Genomic DNA, 15,905 nt, shown 5'->3' on the forward strand with positions numbered 1-15,905 from the left:
AGGGCTGGGTCTCTTTAATATCCAATTATTTGTAGTGGCGTGCGAACTTCGTCATAATGACTGGTTTAGAGATCTTACTACTTTTTCTTTCACTTCGACGGAGACAGCTTTACTATATCCTTTTCACTTTAGTGCCATATTTCATGCGCCTCAGAAACACTTTTGTTCTCTTATCCAGGCCTATCTGATCTACTCCGCCATGAGAATGGCTTGGAGGCAGCTATGTTCACACTTAAAAGCTCAATCTGATTGTTTACCTTTACTTCCTATACGAGGTTACCACGACTAGAACCAGGATGGACCTCTAGAGTATTCCAACATTGGCAGACCAGGAGTATCTGTTATCTCCATCAGATTCTTATTGATGAAGGGGTAGTACAACCCTTTTTGTCTTTGCAAACGGAGTTCTTGATACTCACTCAGGATTCTTATGCCTATTGGCAATTGCGCTATTACATCCATTCATTGCCTTCTGCATCTTTGACACTAGAGTCTTATGAACAATTAAGGAAGGCTCTTTGCTTAGATGGACAAACGCTATTCATTTAAGGTTCCACCATAAAAGTCTATTGGAACTGCTGTCAGATTATGACTACTCGTGCCTCAGTACACAGTGGTAGGTAGACTTGGGTGTGGCCTGCTCGGTTGATAAACTTAAACGATACTTTCGAATGATGTCGTACCTACATCTCTCGGTACCACTTTAGGAAATCGCTTAAAAGCTGATTATACAATATTATATAGAAACATGATGGCAAATGGCCCATGTACTCTTCCCATCCACAGTAACCATTATCTCTTTCTCTCTCCAAGAGATCCCACATGCCTATCCCTGGCCCTTTGAATTCAGACAAAGTATCTATCTCTACCACCTCTTCTGGGAGACTATTCCATGCATCTACTACCCTTTCTGTAAAAAAGTATTTCCTTAGATTACGCTGGAGCCTATCACCTCTTAACTTCATCCTATGCCCTATCATTGCAAAGTTTCCTTTCAATTGAAAGATACTCGACTCATGCACATTTACATTTAAATGTCTCTATCATATCTCCCCTCTTCCGCCTTTCCTCCAAAGTATACAGATTGAGATCTTTAAGTCTGTCCCCATACACCTTATGATGAAGACCACATACCATTTTAGTAGCCTTCCTCTGGACCGACTCCATCCTTTTTATATCTTTTTGAAGGTGCAGCCTCCAGAATTGTACACAATATTCTAAATGAAGTCTCACCAAAGTCTTATACAGGGGTATCAATATCTCCTTTTTCCTACTAGCAATACCTCTCCCTATGCAACCTAGCATCCTTCTAGCTTTCACTGTCACCTTTTCAACCTGTTTAGCCACCTTAAGATCATCACATACAATCACACCCAAGTCGTGTCCAACGCATGATCCTTCATATTGATTCCAAGTGTCTGAAATGTGGCAACTTCAACGCCACCCTGGGTCATACGTTTTACCTCTGCCCAGTTGTCCAATGTTTTTGGAAAAAGATGTTACAATCCTTTGGCAGGTGCATTGTATCTTAACCCCTCGGATAATTTTTTTCCCAATGTCCGATGGTCAAACTGGTACCTAAGGGCCTGTGAGCCTTCCTTATAACAGCTCTTCTCCTGGGCATTAAAGCTATACTACCGCAATGGCTAATCCCAGAGACTGCTACTTTGGCACAATGGAGGGTGCTTCTTATACAACATTTACAGATGGAAAGGCAGAGAATACCCAACTTAAACACTCCTGGTGGCAGACAGTTACAGTCTACTTGGGAGCCATTTTGGAACTCACTGATACCGACTGCCCAAAGCGGATTACTTAATTTGTAACATTCACCTACCATCTAGTATTTCTATCATAGCAAGCGAGAATACACTCGGCCTCTAGACGAGGGAAGGAGTTGGGGTGGTAGGGGTGGGGGATGAAAAAATATTAACTGGTTTGTTTTGTTGAATTTATTGTATTTTTCTGTTACTGTACTTTAAAAGTGTTGACACATGTTTGTGTTTCTTTATAGTGTCTCAATAAAATATGTCAAAAAAAAAAAAAAGACTGATTGGGAGTTCAAGATTTGGGAAGGGGCATGGTAAGGCGATCAGGGGATGGCAACTAGACTGCCAATTTAATACCTGCTTTCAAGTGAGCTACACAATTTTGTATCATCTGAGGATTCTGAAGTTTACGTTGTAGTAATCTGACTTATAATAAATTACAAAAATCTAGTTGGACTATTACAGATGAAGTTGCTATAAACACAGTTGCTGATATCTGAGGGTTTATATTTGGAGTTTTCTCCACTCTTAAGATACCACAGACAATTTTAATAACAGGTTATAAATTATTAAAATAATAGGTTTGCAATTTCACTTTTGAGTTCTTCCAATACTCTGAGGTGTATATTAGAGAATGACACGGTGGTTGTCACCCGCGGCTAGCCACGGGTAACCTGCCAAAACGGTGACCAAAAAAAAAGGTCACCGCGAGTTCGGGGACAACGCCATTCACCGCCCCGTGGAGCAGTGAATGGTAGCACAGGGCGGTGAACAAGTAGTGAATGCACGGTGAACGAGCGTTCGATCCGGCAGCCCACTCTCTCCCGCCAGCTGTCCATGCATCTCCCTCCCTCCTTTTCTCTTACCTTTTCTTCTTGAATCTGGCGATTTCTATAAGGCTACGAGCTGTATTACAGCCGGAGCCTTGAAGTCTTTAATTTCCGCCCGTTCCCATCGGTCGGATTTTCTACAGCTCTCCATTACAACTTTTCTACTCATCACCTTGAAGATGCCTGAATCATCTAAAGAAATGACTGGGATGCAGGAGAAGGATGAATGCACTGGATCCTCATGAATTGTGCACCCACTGATTGGCTCCGGGGCACGAAGATTCCATGTTGCTTGCATTGTGTGCACATGTCTCCACGTGCACACAAGCTAAGGAAGAGGGCACTGAGAGACTTCATGAAGAGAAGTGAGGCCCGAGAATCTTCCTCCAGCAGCCTTCCTCATCGGCATACAACAGCGGGGGATCCACAAGCTACAGCGGCAAGGAGCCTCCAGGATGCCCTGGCTCAGCTAATTCCCCTGCCTGCCCTCGGCCCGGCAGAGAAATCTCTCCCGGAGTCCCTGCATGCTGCCGTGTACAGCCAGCCTCTGCAGGCAGCCGATAGGGGTCTCGCCAGACCAAGAGATCTCTTCTGGAGTCTCTATATGCTGCCGCATAAAGCCAGCCTCTGCAGACAGCAGATCGGGGTTTTTCGCCCTCCAGACTGAGAGATCTCCCCCAGAGTCCCTGCATGCTTCCGCATACAGCCAGCCTCTGCAGTCAGCAGATCGGGGTTTTCGTCCTCCAGACTGAGAGATCTCCCCCGGAGTCCCTGCATGCTGCTGCGTACAGCCAGCCGCTGCAGGCAGCCGACTGGGGTTTCCCCCTCCAGCCCCAAAGGTAAGTCTATCTGCTTGTTTTTGGGAAAACTTCTGATAATCTTTTGCAACACCGAGGGCTCTGCCCCACCCTCCTCCCAATCTGAACTTAAGGAGAAAGAAACTCCCATGCTTCTTTCCCTTGGGGGGACCTGCAGACCTCTCCCACTGGCAGGAGACATGCTGCTCCAGAGTTCAGCTTGTACAGCAATCTCCCCACATTCTGAAAAAAAAATAAATAAATAAATAAACTCGATGCTTTTTCCCTCTTGGGGTCCTGCAGAGTCTGCAGTGCAGACCTCTTCCACCCTCCCCCCCCCCCCCTCATGTCAGGAACGAGGAGTCTACCTTTCACATTAGCCTTTCCGAGCTCAGACTGGGCAGGGTCTCAGCAACCAGCCATGATGGAAACTGCTGGCAACCAATTGCAACACAGGTTTTTCCTTCCTCCCTGCCAACAGGGGCAGTCCCGGGGAACTCTTCACAAAGGATGGTGCTGATGTCATCAGTGATGCGGCATGTCAGACCACGCCTCTCCAAAGGTGGGGGTTTGAAACTGCACTTCAGATACCTAGGCAGAGAGTGCTTTTCCAGCCAGCATGAGGGACTCTGCTACTATTTATGATTTCTATAGCACTGAAAGGCATATGCAGCGCTGTACAATTTAATATACAATAGGCAGTACAGCAGGAGAAGCCCACACAGGAGGCATCATCACTCCTCTTTCTCTGCCTCCAGGCACAGTGGGAAACGCAGCCAGGAGCACTGGCACAGATGAAGGGGTGCATCCTGCCCCCTCTCTGCAGGCTCACCCCCCCCTCTCAAGAAGGACAGGGAATGTCGGCGGGGTACATGGAGCTACCCAACCAGTCAAGTGGAGCAGCACATGAACCTGCGAACCACCAGGGGTGGGACCAGCAGCAACAGTTAATCCTCCTGCTGACCCAACTCCTCTCTCAGCGGGCAACACTCCTCCCAATGCCCCCCTTTAGAGGGAGCCACGCACAACAACATGGTGCGTTCCAGCGGCATGGCATGCACCCAAGCAACGGAGGAACAAGCAGCATACCAGCCTCCAGCCACGCCCCGAGTCACCACCCACAAAAATAAATAAATAAATAAAACAAAACAAAACAAAAAACCTACAAACGAGGACTTACCCCAAGTTCCTCCAGAAACTCACAGCCTTTCTCAAGATCCACATGGGTGGACCACCAGTACCCAACACAGATTACTACAATGCCTGAACTATGTCAGGCAGGCGGTGGCGATCCCAGTCCACAAGAACCTCCTGGACTGCAGAGACAAGATTTGGCAGACTACCTCTTCAAGGCAACCAACATCAAGGAAACTGGGACTGAAGTACCAGATCTTTCCGGCCCGGGGATTCAACAACCCGCAGCAGCCATACATGAACACTGCGGTAGCCTTGGCGCTTAAGAGAAACAGGGCAGCACGACCCCCCCTCCAACACCTCGTCAGGGAAGGACCTGAAAAACCCTGGATTCCACGGGGAAAAAGACCTTCGAGGGCGCAATGCTGAGCGCACGAATTGCTGCACTCCAGTTCCAGATGCGGCTTTATCAGGAGGCCATTGAGAGAAAATAAATAAATAAAATAAAACAGGGACTCCAGCTCACCACCGAGCCAGTCCACACTGGCAGCAGTTTGTGTCCCAGCGCTCACAACAGTAACATAACTGCTACACAAACAAGCACCGCCCGAGGGGCAGGGGCATCCAAGGGCAGCCCTCTCCCCAAAACAAAAACAGAACCTTGACCACCCTCCGGCCAGCAGGATCGGATTGTCTGCAAAGGTTTGGCCCAGGATCACCATCGACCAGTGGGCTCTCAGCATCATCAAGCAGGGATTCCGAATTCGTCTCCACTCCTGCCCCCAGAGTGGGCGGGGCACCCTCCATCTGACGACCCAATTTTCCTGCAGCAAGGAGAGGACCTGCTTCGGCAGAATCAATAGAGGCGGTGCCGAACAGAGGAGATCACCAAGGGGTTTTTACTCCAGGAACCCCCGCGTCCATGGACAAGGACAACGGTCGATCCTGGGTCTCTGCAAGCTCAACAGGTGCATACACAAGGAACGATTCCAGATGCACTCTCTGGGTACAGTCTTGGCCTTGTTACAGCCCGAGTATTGGCTAGTATCCCTGGATTTACATGATGCATACGTGCCCATGCACTCAGCCCACAGGAGGCATCGTCAATTCTAAAGCCAAGACAGACACCTCCAGTACAAGGTCCTACCCCTTGGACTCTCAACGGCTCCAAGAGTGTTCACATAGTGCGTGGCAGTGGCACAGCCTTGTTGCCTGCTGGAAAAAGTCTCCTCTGATGCAACTTCCTGTTTCTGGTTGCATCGGAGGAGACTTTTCTAGCAGGCAACCCATCGCGACTTCAAGGCTCCGGCTGTAATACAGCTCGTAGCCTTATAGAAATCGCCAGTTTCAAGAAGAAAAGGTAAGGGAAAATGAGGGAGGGAGGGAATTGCACAGCTGGCCGGCGGGAGGGAGCTGCTGGACCGCATGAAGGGTGCTGGGGATGGGGGGATGGAGAGGAGAAGACACTGAAGACGGGGACGGTGACGGGGCGGTGAAAGAGACAGCGAGGACGGTGACGGAGTGGTGAAGGGGACGGCAGAGACAGGGACGGGGCGGTGAAAGGACCAGCGGGGACAGGGCGGTGCAGAGGATGGTGGTCCGGGGACGGGGACAGAATTTTTCCCCGTGTCATTCTCTAGTGTATATCATCCAGTCCAGGTGTTTTGCTACTTGTTGATTTGTTGATTATTCCCAGACTTCTAAATGTGAACTAAGAAGGGGAGTAGTCCCATCCAAGAGAGTATGTACATGGAGGCGTAAGGATGCTGGTTTTTAAACCACAGAATTCTGTTTTCTCTGTATTAAGGTCCAGTCCTCTGTCTTGATTTTTTATTCAGATTTTTTTTTGCCAGGTACTGGCTCAATTTAGCCATGGCTACAGGGAGCGCAAGCAATTAATAATGGAACAGTTGTTCTTTGCCTTTTACTGGTATAGATATATATATTGATACTCACATTTCTGCTTGCTGAGAGCTCTGACTGTAGTCCCAGAATGTCTTTCTCCAGCTTCTTGGTTGTGATTTTAGCTTGAAAGAGCTCAGAATGCAATGAGGTCAAATGGCGTTCCAAAGTTTCTTTCTCTTGTTGGGTACTATTTAGGTTGACAGACAACTGCTGGATATGGTGCTGAAGTACATTCTTCACCTGTATAATGAATTAGAAAAAAATAATGCAGAATATTTTGCTGGGTGATGGCAGTATAAGAGGGTATACTACTTCAGCACCCTCCAGAATTCATAGCTTGTGTATGCCCCTTTTTCTCCACATCACGACTGCATCTTGCTACCTGCAGCATATTTGGGCATTGTCAGGCCGATATTCAGACTGTAGGAGGCAGGTCAGCTAACTCCCACGGTCAGTGCCAACTGCAGATATTCAATGCTGGGCTGTTTCCAGTGACCGTCATTGAATATTCTTTTTTTTTTTTTTTTGGCAGGCTCAAACTTAATCAGCTAAGTCATTTTTCAGCCCTGGCTGGTTAAGTTATAGTGGCCAAAGATAGGGCTGCTTTTTGAGCAGCCCAATTTGACCGGTCAGTTCTGAACATCGGTGGCTATCATGGGATATAGCCAGCTAAATTTTAGCTGATAACTACAAATATTCAGAGGAGATGACTGGTTATCCCATGCTGAATATTTGGATTTAGCAAGCTAAGTACTTTAAAGCCATTCTTTTGATATATTAAGGGGAAACGATCTACGAAGGAAGCAGTGGGGCCATTAGATGACCATGGAATAAAGGGAATACTAAAGGAGGACAAAGCCATCGCCGACAAATTGAACACAGTTTTTGCGTCTGTATTTACCAAAGAGGCCATATCCAATATACAGGAAGCCAACAGGCTATACACAGGAAATGAAGATGGGAAACTGACAGGGTATATTGGATATGTCCTCTTTGGTAAATACAGATGCAAAAAATGTGTTCAGTTTGTTGGCGATGGCTTTGTCCTCCTTTAGTATTCCCTTTATTCCATGGTCATCTAACGGCCCCACCGCTTCCTTCGCAGGTCGTTTCCCCTTAAAATATCGAAAGTACGGCTTAAAATTTTTTGCCTCCTTGACTATTTTTTCCTCATAGTCTATTTTGGCCCCTCTCACCGCCTTATGGCCCTTGCTTTGATGTTTTTTGTGCTTTTTCCAGTTTTCGTCCGTTTTTGTCCTTTTCCATTCCTTAAACGAAATTTTCTTGTCTCTGATGAGTGACAAAGATGAGATACACTCAGACAGAATAGAGATGGTTGAATGGAAGGAAGAAAATATTTAATATTGACAGGCGGAAAAGAAGATAGGAGAAAAAGGAATGGTGAGGTTTCCAAGTTTATTGTGGGATTTACTATCCTGATTATCAAGCATAGCTGTCTAAGTGGCTTACAGTCTAAATATTTAGGTTGGGGTGAGTGAAAATGAGACAGGACAGAAAGAAAAGAAGGGGTTGCTTAAGTTGCTTTCTCTGGAAAATTTTCAACAAGTCACGCAGTGCTTTGTACTGCCGCACCTGGACTATTGCAATGCTCTCTTTTGTGGACTTCCAAAGAAAACCTTAAGGACATTGCAAGTTGCACAAAATGCAGCAGCGAGAGTAATTGGTGGCATTTCCCATTATGAGCATGTAACTCCATTATTGGCCAAGTTACACTGGCTTCCAGTATTTTGGAGAATTCAGTTCAAGATCTTGGTGCTATTCAGCGTTTTGGTGTCTACATATATGCCCTTTCAATCGCTTAGGCTGGCGTCGCAATATTTGTTGTGAACTCATTCATTGAATTCTTTCGCCAAAACCAAAATACATTCGATAATTTTTAGTGTTGCTGGACCGTGTATGTGGAATGCTTTACCTATTAATATTCGTCAGATTCCGGTTCTATTATCCTTTTGCAAGTCGCTGAAGGCTTATTTTTTTTTCTGAACGTTTTTGGAAACAGAGATCTGTTCAAGACTCTATCAGACTCTAAATTTAAGGATACACTCTCAGCTATTTGGAAAAACCCGTGTGGAGTCCCGCAGGGCTTGAGGTTGTTCAGCTATGGTGACGATATTACAATAGTCATCCCATGTTATAAAATGCTATCCAACAGTACTCAACTTATTGAGTCTGTGCTAAATATGATGGAATCCTGGATGCAGGAATTCAAGTTGAAATTAAATCAGGAAAAATCAAAATTCTTCCTTGTGTCATCACAACAGATCTTGCAGAAGGTTATGGAAATGTGTGAGCAATGGAATCCTTTACACCTTTCTTGGTGGGGGAGAGTCCAAACTATTAAGATGATGATCTTGCCTGTGGTTTGTTACCAGATGGGTATGTTACCGGTATATTTTCAAGGGTCCTTTTATAAAAAATTAAATAGCATTCTGTTAAAATTTATTTGGCTGGGTAAAACTCCTAGAGTGGCTTTGGTATCCTTACAAAGATCAATTTCAGAGGGAGGGGTAAATTTTCCAAATTTTTATAGGTATCATCAAGCCTATATTTTGCATCATGGTATGTATTGGATCCTCCCAGAACTCATAGGAAAACTCCCAGACTGGTTATGGATAGAATGGCAACTCATGTCTCCATTGCGTCTGTGCCATGTGCTCAGTATCAAAATGCCTAGCTACAGTAAGGACAACAGAATACTAGCCGATATATGGAAAACTTTACGGTATGTAAGCAATTTAACAACTATTCCAATTTACAAATCTACAAGTCAATCTATATGGTTAAACTCCAAGATTCAAATTGGCGGAGAAAGGCTAGTCTGGAAGCATTGGATGATAGCAGGAATACGTATATTGGATGATGTTATTTCTAATGGTACTATGCTTGAATTTTCACAGTTGCAGCATAAGTTTGGACTTAATAAATCAGAAAATTTTAGATGGTTGCAACTGAAGCATGCCATTCAGGCGGGGTTCCCTGATTGGAAAAACCTTAATAATCATTATAGTATGGAGTTTCTTTGTTTTCAGACAGACTTCTTGGGTCACCAGGCCGCCCAGTGGTATAAAATATTAAGTGGATTTACTAAAAAGAAATTAAAAACTGGTTTAAGAGATATTTGGAGCATTGAGATTAAGCATGAAATTACTGCATCTCAATGGCCACGAATTTGGTCTTGAAGGATGAAATGTACGGTGTCTGCATCTATGAGACAAACTTGTTTTTTTCTGTTACATAGAGTGTTATGGACCCCTGTTAGGTTGCAAAAATTAGATAGTTCTTTGTCTAATAGATGCTGGCATTGTCATCTAGAAGTAGGAACTTTAGATCATTTATTGTTTCATTGCCCATATATTATGAATTTTTGGAAATCAATTTGGGACCAAATTAATAATTTATTAGATAACCCAGTGGCATTATCTTATGATACTGTGATATTTGGTATGGAAATGAGAGCAAAAAGTCAGATTTCTGCTAACAACAATAAATTACTACTAATAATGACTGGGGTTGCCATTCAGCAAATTACATATAATTGGAAGGATTGGAGGAGATTAAATTATAATTTTTGGTGGAATTCTTTATGCCATATCTATAAAATGGAAAGATTTATTGTTTTACAAAGGGGATACTTTAAGAAGTTTCAGGATGTGTGGAAACCATTAACAAAATATTGTAAGGATTAAGTAAAATTATTTCCCTTTTAATTATCAGTTCAGGATATAGGGAGGGGGGTATTTTTATTATTACATATATTATATAATAATGGAAGATATGGATGGGAGGGATGGGAAAGGGGAAGGGATAAAAATTTATATAATGTACCAATGATTGTTTATAAGTGATTTATTTATTGTTACTGTGAATGAATATATTTTACACTTAATGTAATTTTGAAAATGAATAAAGAATATTAAAAAAAAAAAAAAAGATCAATTCAATATCATACATTAAGTCCTACAATTAAAATCTTAGGAGTTGTTCTTGATCAGTGCTTGACCATGAAAAATCAGATAGATGCAGTGGTTCAAAAGGGTTACTATACCTTATCGAAATTACATACCATCAAATCCTACTTTAATGCCGCTGCTTTTACAATTCTAGTTCAGACACTACTTCTGAGTATACTGGACTATTGTAATATTGTATATTTGACAAGTACTAAGAAAAATTTGAATAGATTGACCCTGGTTCAGAATACAGCAGTAAGAATGATTTATGGTCTGAGGAAATAAGACCACGTTACTCCCTATTATTATGAGCTGCATTGGCTTCCAGTAGAGGCCTGGGTGATTTTTAAGTTGGGATGCTTATACTATAAAGTTGCTCTTGGTGTTGCCCCATTGTATCTTGCCGACAGATTTGTTATCGTGGTGCATGAGAGTAGTAGAAAATCTGATGCCCTATTTACGTTCCCTTCAGCTAAGGGTTGTAAAAGTAAGAAACATCATGAGCATTGTCTTTCTTACCATGCAGCTTATTATGACAAAGATCTCCGTCCATTATTGATTAGATCCACATCTTTTTTCTTTTTTTCCAAATTCTTGATTAATTAGATTTCTGTATATCACATTATTCCTGTATTTTCTCATAACATAATCTTTTGTTAACCGCATTGGTTATGCGGTCTAGATATTTGCTATTATGTTATGCTATATTATATTCAATTGAGCTGTTGAATCATTAGCTTTTGCTTTTTTTTTTATACAATTTTAGAGTTTTTGTGTTTGTTTTTTTTAAAAGAAATTGTTTTATGTTTGTTTATTGACTTGTATATGTACTTTTGTAACCCGCATAGATTGTTTGGCTATGTGGGATAAAAGTGTTTTTAAATAAATAAATAATTTGGATAGAAAAGAGGAGTAAAGGATAACACATGGGGATAGACTCTGCTTCCTGACTGTCAGGGAGCACCCTTGAAGATAACTAATGTAGGCATCGGAGAAGAGGTAAGTCAAATTCTGAGTTAAATTTAGGTAAGGTCTGAAGTCTGAGGGTGAGTGGGAGCATGTTCCACAGCTCAGGGCCTTGGACAGAAACAATGGTGCTATGAGCAGTGTCATTGGAGAGGATGGGCCGGCAGCTATGAGTAAGTATGGGAAGGTCCCACAGCTGGTTTGTTTCATTTTGCTTCTATTGCTGCTGCTTTGGGAAAGCAGCAGCAACGGCACAAGATGGATACTAGAGGGGTGCTGGCTTCGACTCCATAGCTATGCAGTGGGGCTAAATGGCTGCACAGCTGTGCAGCATAAAGAAATTATAGGTTCAAGGAATACGGTATGGGTTGGATCTGGATGGTAGCTGGAAGGTAAGGAACTGAACATACTGCTAATGATGACTGACTCAGGACAGATGTATGCCAAAAATATAATGTTGTGACCTTATATATAGGAATGGTTTGTGTGTGGTTATATAGGGGAGGAGATGGAGCATACATTTGAGCACAGCTTCTGCTTCCATCTACATGAAAAACTACATATAATTGGAAGTGTAAGAACGAGAAATTAAGTGAGATGGTGTGCTTGCCTTATCTTTTTCCTTAGACCTGGAATGAAGAGAGAAAGGATATTAAGTTGTATTTACATTTTTGTCTCAATGTATACTTTGGAGGAAAAACAGGAGAGGGGAGATATAATAGATACTTTTAAAATACCTATGTGGCATAAATATGCATGAGGCAACTGTTCTGCCCTCATTTAGCTTCCTGTCCTGGCTAAATTATGCAGATAGTTAAACCTTAGCATTCCCAACGAAAATGCAGGCAAGTCCTTATAATTTTCTGAAATATATTGTATTGAGTAGATATGTAAGATGTACTTACAGTTGGTGAATCTCCTGGATATTGCAGCTGGAGAAGAGAATGGAGATTTGAAGAAGGGAGGATGGGCAAAGATGAGGACGTAGGTAGACAGAAAGGTGCTCCAAGTTTTAGAGTTGAAATGCTGAGTTATTCATGCATGTTGTTGATTAGCTTAAGGTGAAAATATTGGTGCTTTGCTGGGAATTGAGCCACATGTTCAAGATAGAAGCAGAAGTGTGACTAGTGACTGAGACAAAGGATTCTCAGGGAGCACCCAGAAGGCTAAGAGAGGGAAGAGAAGCGACCAATAGGGACAGAGCTTGGCAACAGGTAACAGAGAGAGGTCAGACCTCTGTAGACCCATCAGAGCAAAGGTTGTAGAGGTGACCAGGAAGTACAGTGGTGAGACAAAAGACTTGAGGGAGGGGGGTCTCAGGAGAAAGACAACTAGACACAAAGCTTGTACAATAAGCAGGGGTAGTTGCAATACGTATGAAACTACTTTACTCATAATGCCTTGCTTGCACACTGACTGCAGCATAACTGACTGCAGTCCCATGGAGAGAATTTATACATAAATCACATTTTAAACTAGTGCAAGGCTGCCGGGGGCAGAATAGCAACTCTCTTTCAATTGAAAGAAAACTCTAGAATGAGGGGGAATAGGATGAAGGTGAAAGGGGATAGATTCAGATATAACCTCAGAAAATAATTTTTCACAGAAAGGGTGGTGAATGTATAGAATGACCTTCTGGTAGAAGTGGTGGAAACAAAAAGTGTATCTGAATTTTAGAATCTTTGGACAAGCACGATGGATCTCTGGGGGTGAGGAAGGGATAGTAGATGGTATGGTTAGGCAGATTAGATAGGACATATGCTCTTTATTTGTCTTAATTTTTCTCTGTTTCTATGTCTGTTTATGTTTTTCTCAAATTATGTTGATTGTTTTTCCAGCCTTAAGGTGTTTATAGAGAGGAAATGAATCATAAATATTACATTGTATTGTGGCTCTCATACAGAAGTGTCTTCTTTGGGTCATTCCCTGACAGGTTCAGGCATGTGCATTTGGCAATTGGCCTATGTAGATAGAACAATACACTGACTAATAAGCAGTGTTGAATCTACCCTAGTTATGCTATACTGTGCTGTACATTCCACATCTATTGCAAATTCAATCCAAGTGCATCAGAAACACTTGCATATTATGATTCATTCTAGGAAAATGCTTATGATCCTGGCCACACATACTACAATACCACTGGAGAAAAAACTTACCTCTTCTGTATAATCGTTTCCCCCATCTGCTGTATCACTGATTGAAGAAGTTGTACTTGTTTTTCTGTTCAGAGTATCTCTGTCTATTTTCTGGATGATGTCTTTAACTTTCTCTTCTAGGACTGTTATTCTGTAAAATGTATTATTTTTTTTAAACGGTAAATAAGAACAGGGCCTCTCTAAGCATAGTAAAATCAACGGCATGTGAGGTTTGTTTTATTTTGACTTTGGCCTGGCTTACCTTCCTCCATATAAGAGATCCTGGGCTAGTCAAAGCATGCCTATCACTTGCTTTCTTTTTACTGACAGTGAGACATCTGGGTATTATTTCACAGTTGTTAGGATTTTCCTCCTACCGCCCCTGCCCCCATCCCCTGATCAGGCCCTAATGTCCTCCCTCTGTAGCACCCATTCCCACCCCAATCCTTAGGGCATACCTAGTCAGATGGCATAGCGAGGGTAGGAGGCACCCATCACAGCCTTTAAAAGAAAACGACAGGCCATATTAGTTTTGGAAGCTAGTATGGATGCAACCTTGCTGGACAATGATTGGGATTCCCTCATTCCTGCACCTCAAACTAGCTGTTGGAGAACTTTTTTTTCCCAGTCTACTATCTTTATACTGAAGTTTGTAAAAGCTTAACATTTAGTGAGCTGAAAACTAGGGAAGCCAGGGTTTAAATTCTGCTTTTCCCACTGATGGATCTTGTACAAGGCAGTTCACCCTCTATTGACTCAGCTACAGACTCAGACTGTAAGCCCTCAGGGCAGGAAGATCCCAACTGCATCTAACATGTAGTTCAATTTAAGCTTGGGTTTACAAAGGAAATCAATTATATTCAAAATCCAATTTCTTGCTACTATCATAATATAGTATGAATATTCCAATTGATATTCAAAATGATTTAAGGTAGAGAGAGGTGTTTAAGGGCGGAACTGGGGAGGAGCAGGTGCCAGCAATATTCAGTGCCAATGCTCAAATAACTAGCCCCCCACCCTTTTACACAGCCTTGTGGCAATGGCCTCAAAGCCCTTTAAATCTCTATGGGCTAAATGGCGTTATATAAGAGGCCCTAAGTGACCAAACAGGACTGCATAAAAAGCAGTCCTAACTTTGGTTGTTTAGCTGTGTGGGTGTGTGACAGGGTGAAGTTCCCTGTCACTGGCCAGCCAATAGAGGAAGCCTGTGCACTGGAGCTCATTGAAAGAGTCTGAGCAGTGGAGCTGATTTGCATAAAAGCTGCAAACACTGCTGGGAGCTGTCCACTCACCCTGAGTGGATTGTGGTGCTGAAAAGGACAGTTCCCAGGGTGCCAGCTAGGAAAAACAAGAGCTTCTTTAGGCTTGCTCAACCTGTGGGAGGAGAAATACTAGCCAGCCCTTAAGGCAACTGTTGATTAGTGCTGATAGGGGGCCTGGTGCAGCAGAGTAGAGTGGCTAACAGTGTTGTCAGTTGGGTAGTTTTTAAGCCTGGAAGGTTCCTCCTGTCAGAAACTGCCTGGAAATGCTCCTACAGCCACTTCATCCCCCAACTCTGGAACCAATTCTCCTCTGCAAATCAGATTACAGAACTCATTGATGACCTTCCAGAAAGCAGTAAAGACCCTCCTCTTCAACTAAAATTACAACTGCAATCTACCCCTTACCCCCTTAAACTCCCCCTCCCTTCTACATTATCTTCTCCATTTTGAACCTCTACTTAAATTGCTGTATAGTCCATTCTTAACCTGTACTTAAATTGCCGTATAGTCCTTGTACTTAAACTACTGTATAGTCTTTGTATTGTCTAAATGCACTTCACTGTGAATGTTTGCTTGTAGGCCGTTCCGAGTTACTGGGAGGACAGGATAAAAATCTAAATAAATAAATAAAGTGCTTGGGTGGATGGCTGGTTTTTGGGCTATTTTTTCTGTAACTGGACTATTTTGGGTGGGTAAACTTCCTGATTTTTTCTCATTGGTTCTGCTGCAGCACAAAGGGCCAATCACAGATAATTGCTACAAGTCCAAAAATCAATTGAGGTTCAAATTTCAGATGTATCCTCCTCTCCTCTCTGCCTCCAGAAGTTCAGTGCTATCGCTCCAGAAGAAGGAGGTTTTGAATGTCCGAAACGGAGCCCTGTAAGAGCTTCAATACTGCACCAAGAACGATGGACTAAATGAGGCTTCACTGACGCTATCGCGTTGTGATATAAGTACCTTTTCACTCGGTCTTCATGAGTTTTTTTTCTATATTAACTTTTGAATCCAGAGGAGGATACATCTGAAATTTGAACCTCAATTGATTTTTGGACTTGTAGCAATATTCATTGCACTATAGGATACTAGAGGGTTCAGTGGTAATAATTACCAGTTTGTGTGATTTTGCACGCTTT

At 42.8% G+C, this 15,905-nt stretch overlaps 1 protein-coding gene across 5 annotated transcripts in view; it reads right to left on the reverse strand.

Moving 5' to 3' along the window:
- The window catches only part of LOC117346450, a 133,409-nt gene that overhangs the window by 76,642 nt on the left and 40,862 nt on the right, over window positions 1–15,905 (reverse strand). For all 5 annotated transcript variants that reach the window (XM_033916033.1, XM_033916043.1, XM_033916023.1 and 2 more), the window contains exons 5-6: window positions 13,532–13,661; window positions 6,487–6,675 (exon numbers count right to left, since the gene is read on the reverse strand). In XM_033916033.1, coding sequence (XP_033771924.1) covers window positions 6,487–6,675; window positions 13,532–13,661 — 319 coding nt within the window. The remainder of the gene's footprint in view (window positions 1–6,486; window positions 6,676–13,531; window positions 13,662–15,905) is intronic.

This window comes from Geotrypetes seraphini, chromosome 1 (assembly GCF_902459505.1).
Source record: "Geotrypetes seraphini chromosome 1, aGeoSer1.1, whole genome shotgun sequence".
In the NCBI taxonomy this organism is placed as follows: domain Eukaryota; kingdom Metazoa; phylum Chordata; class Amphibia; order Gymnophiona; family Dermophiidae; genus Geotrypetes; species Geotrypetes seraphini.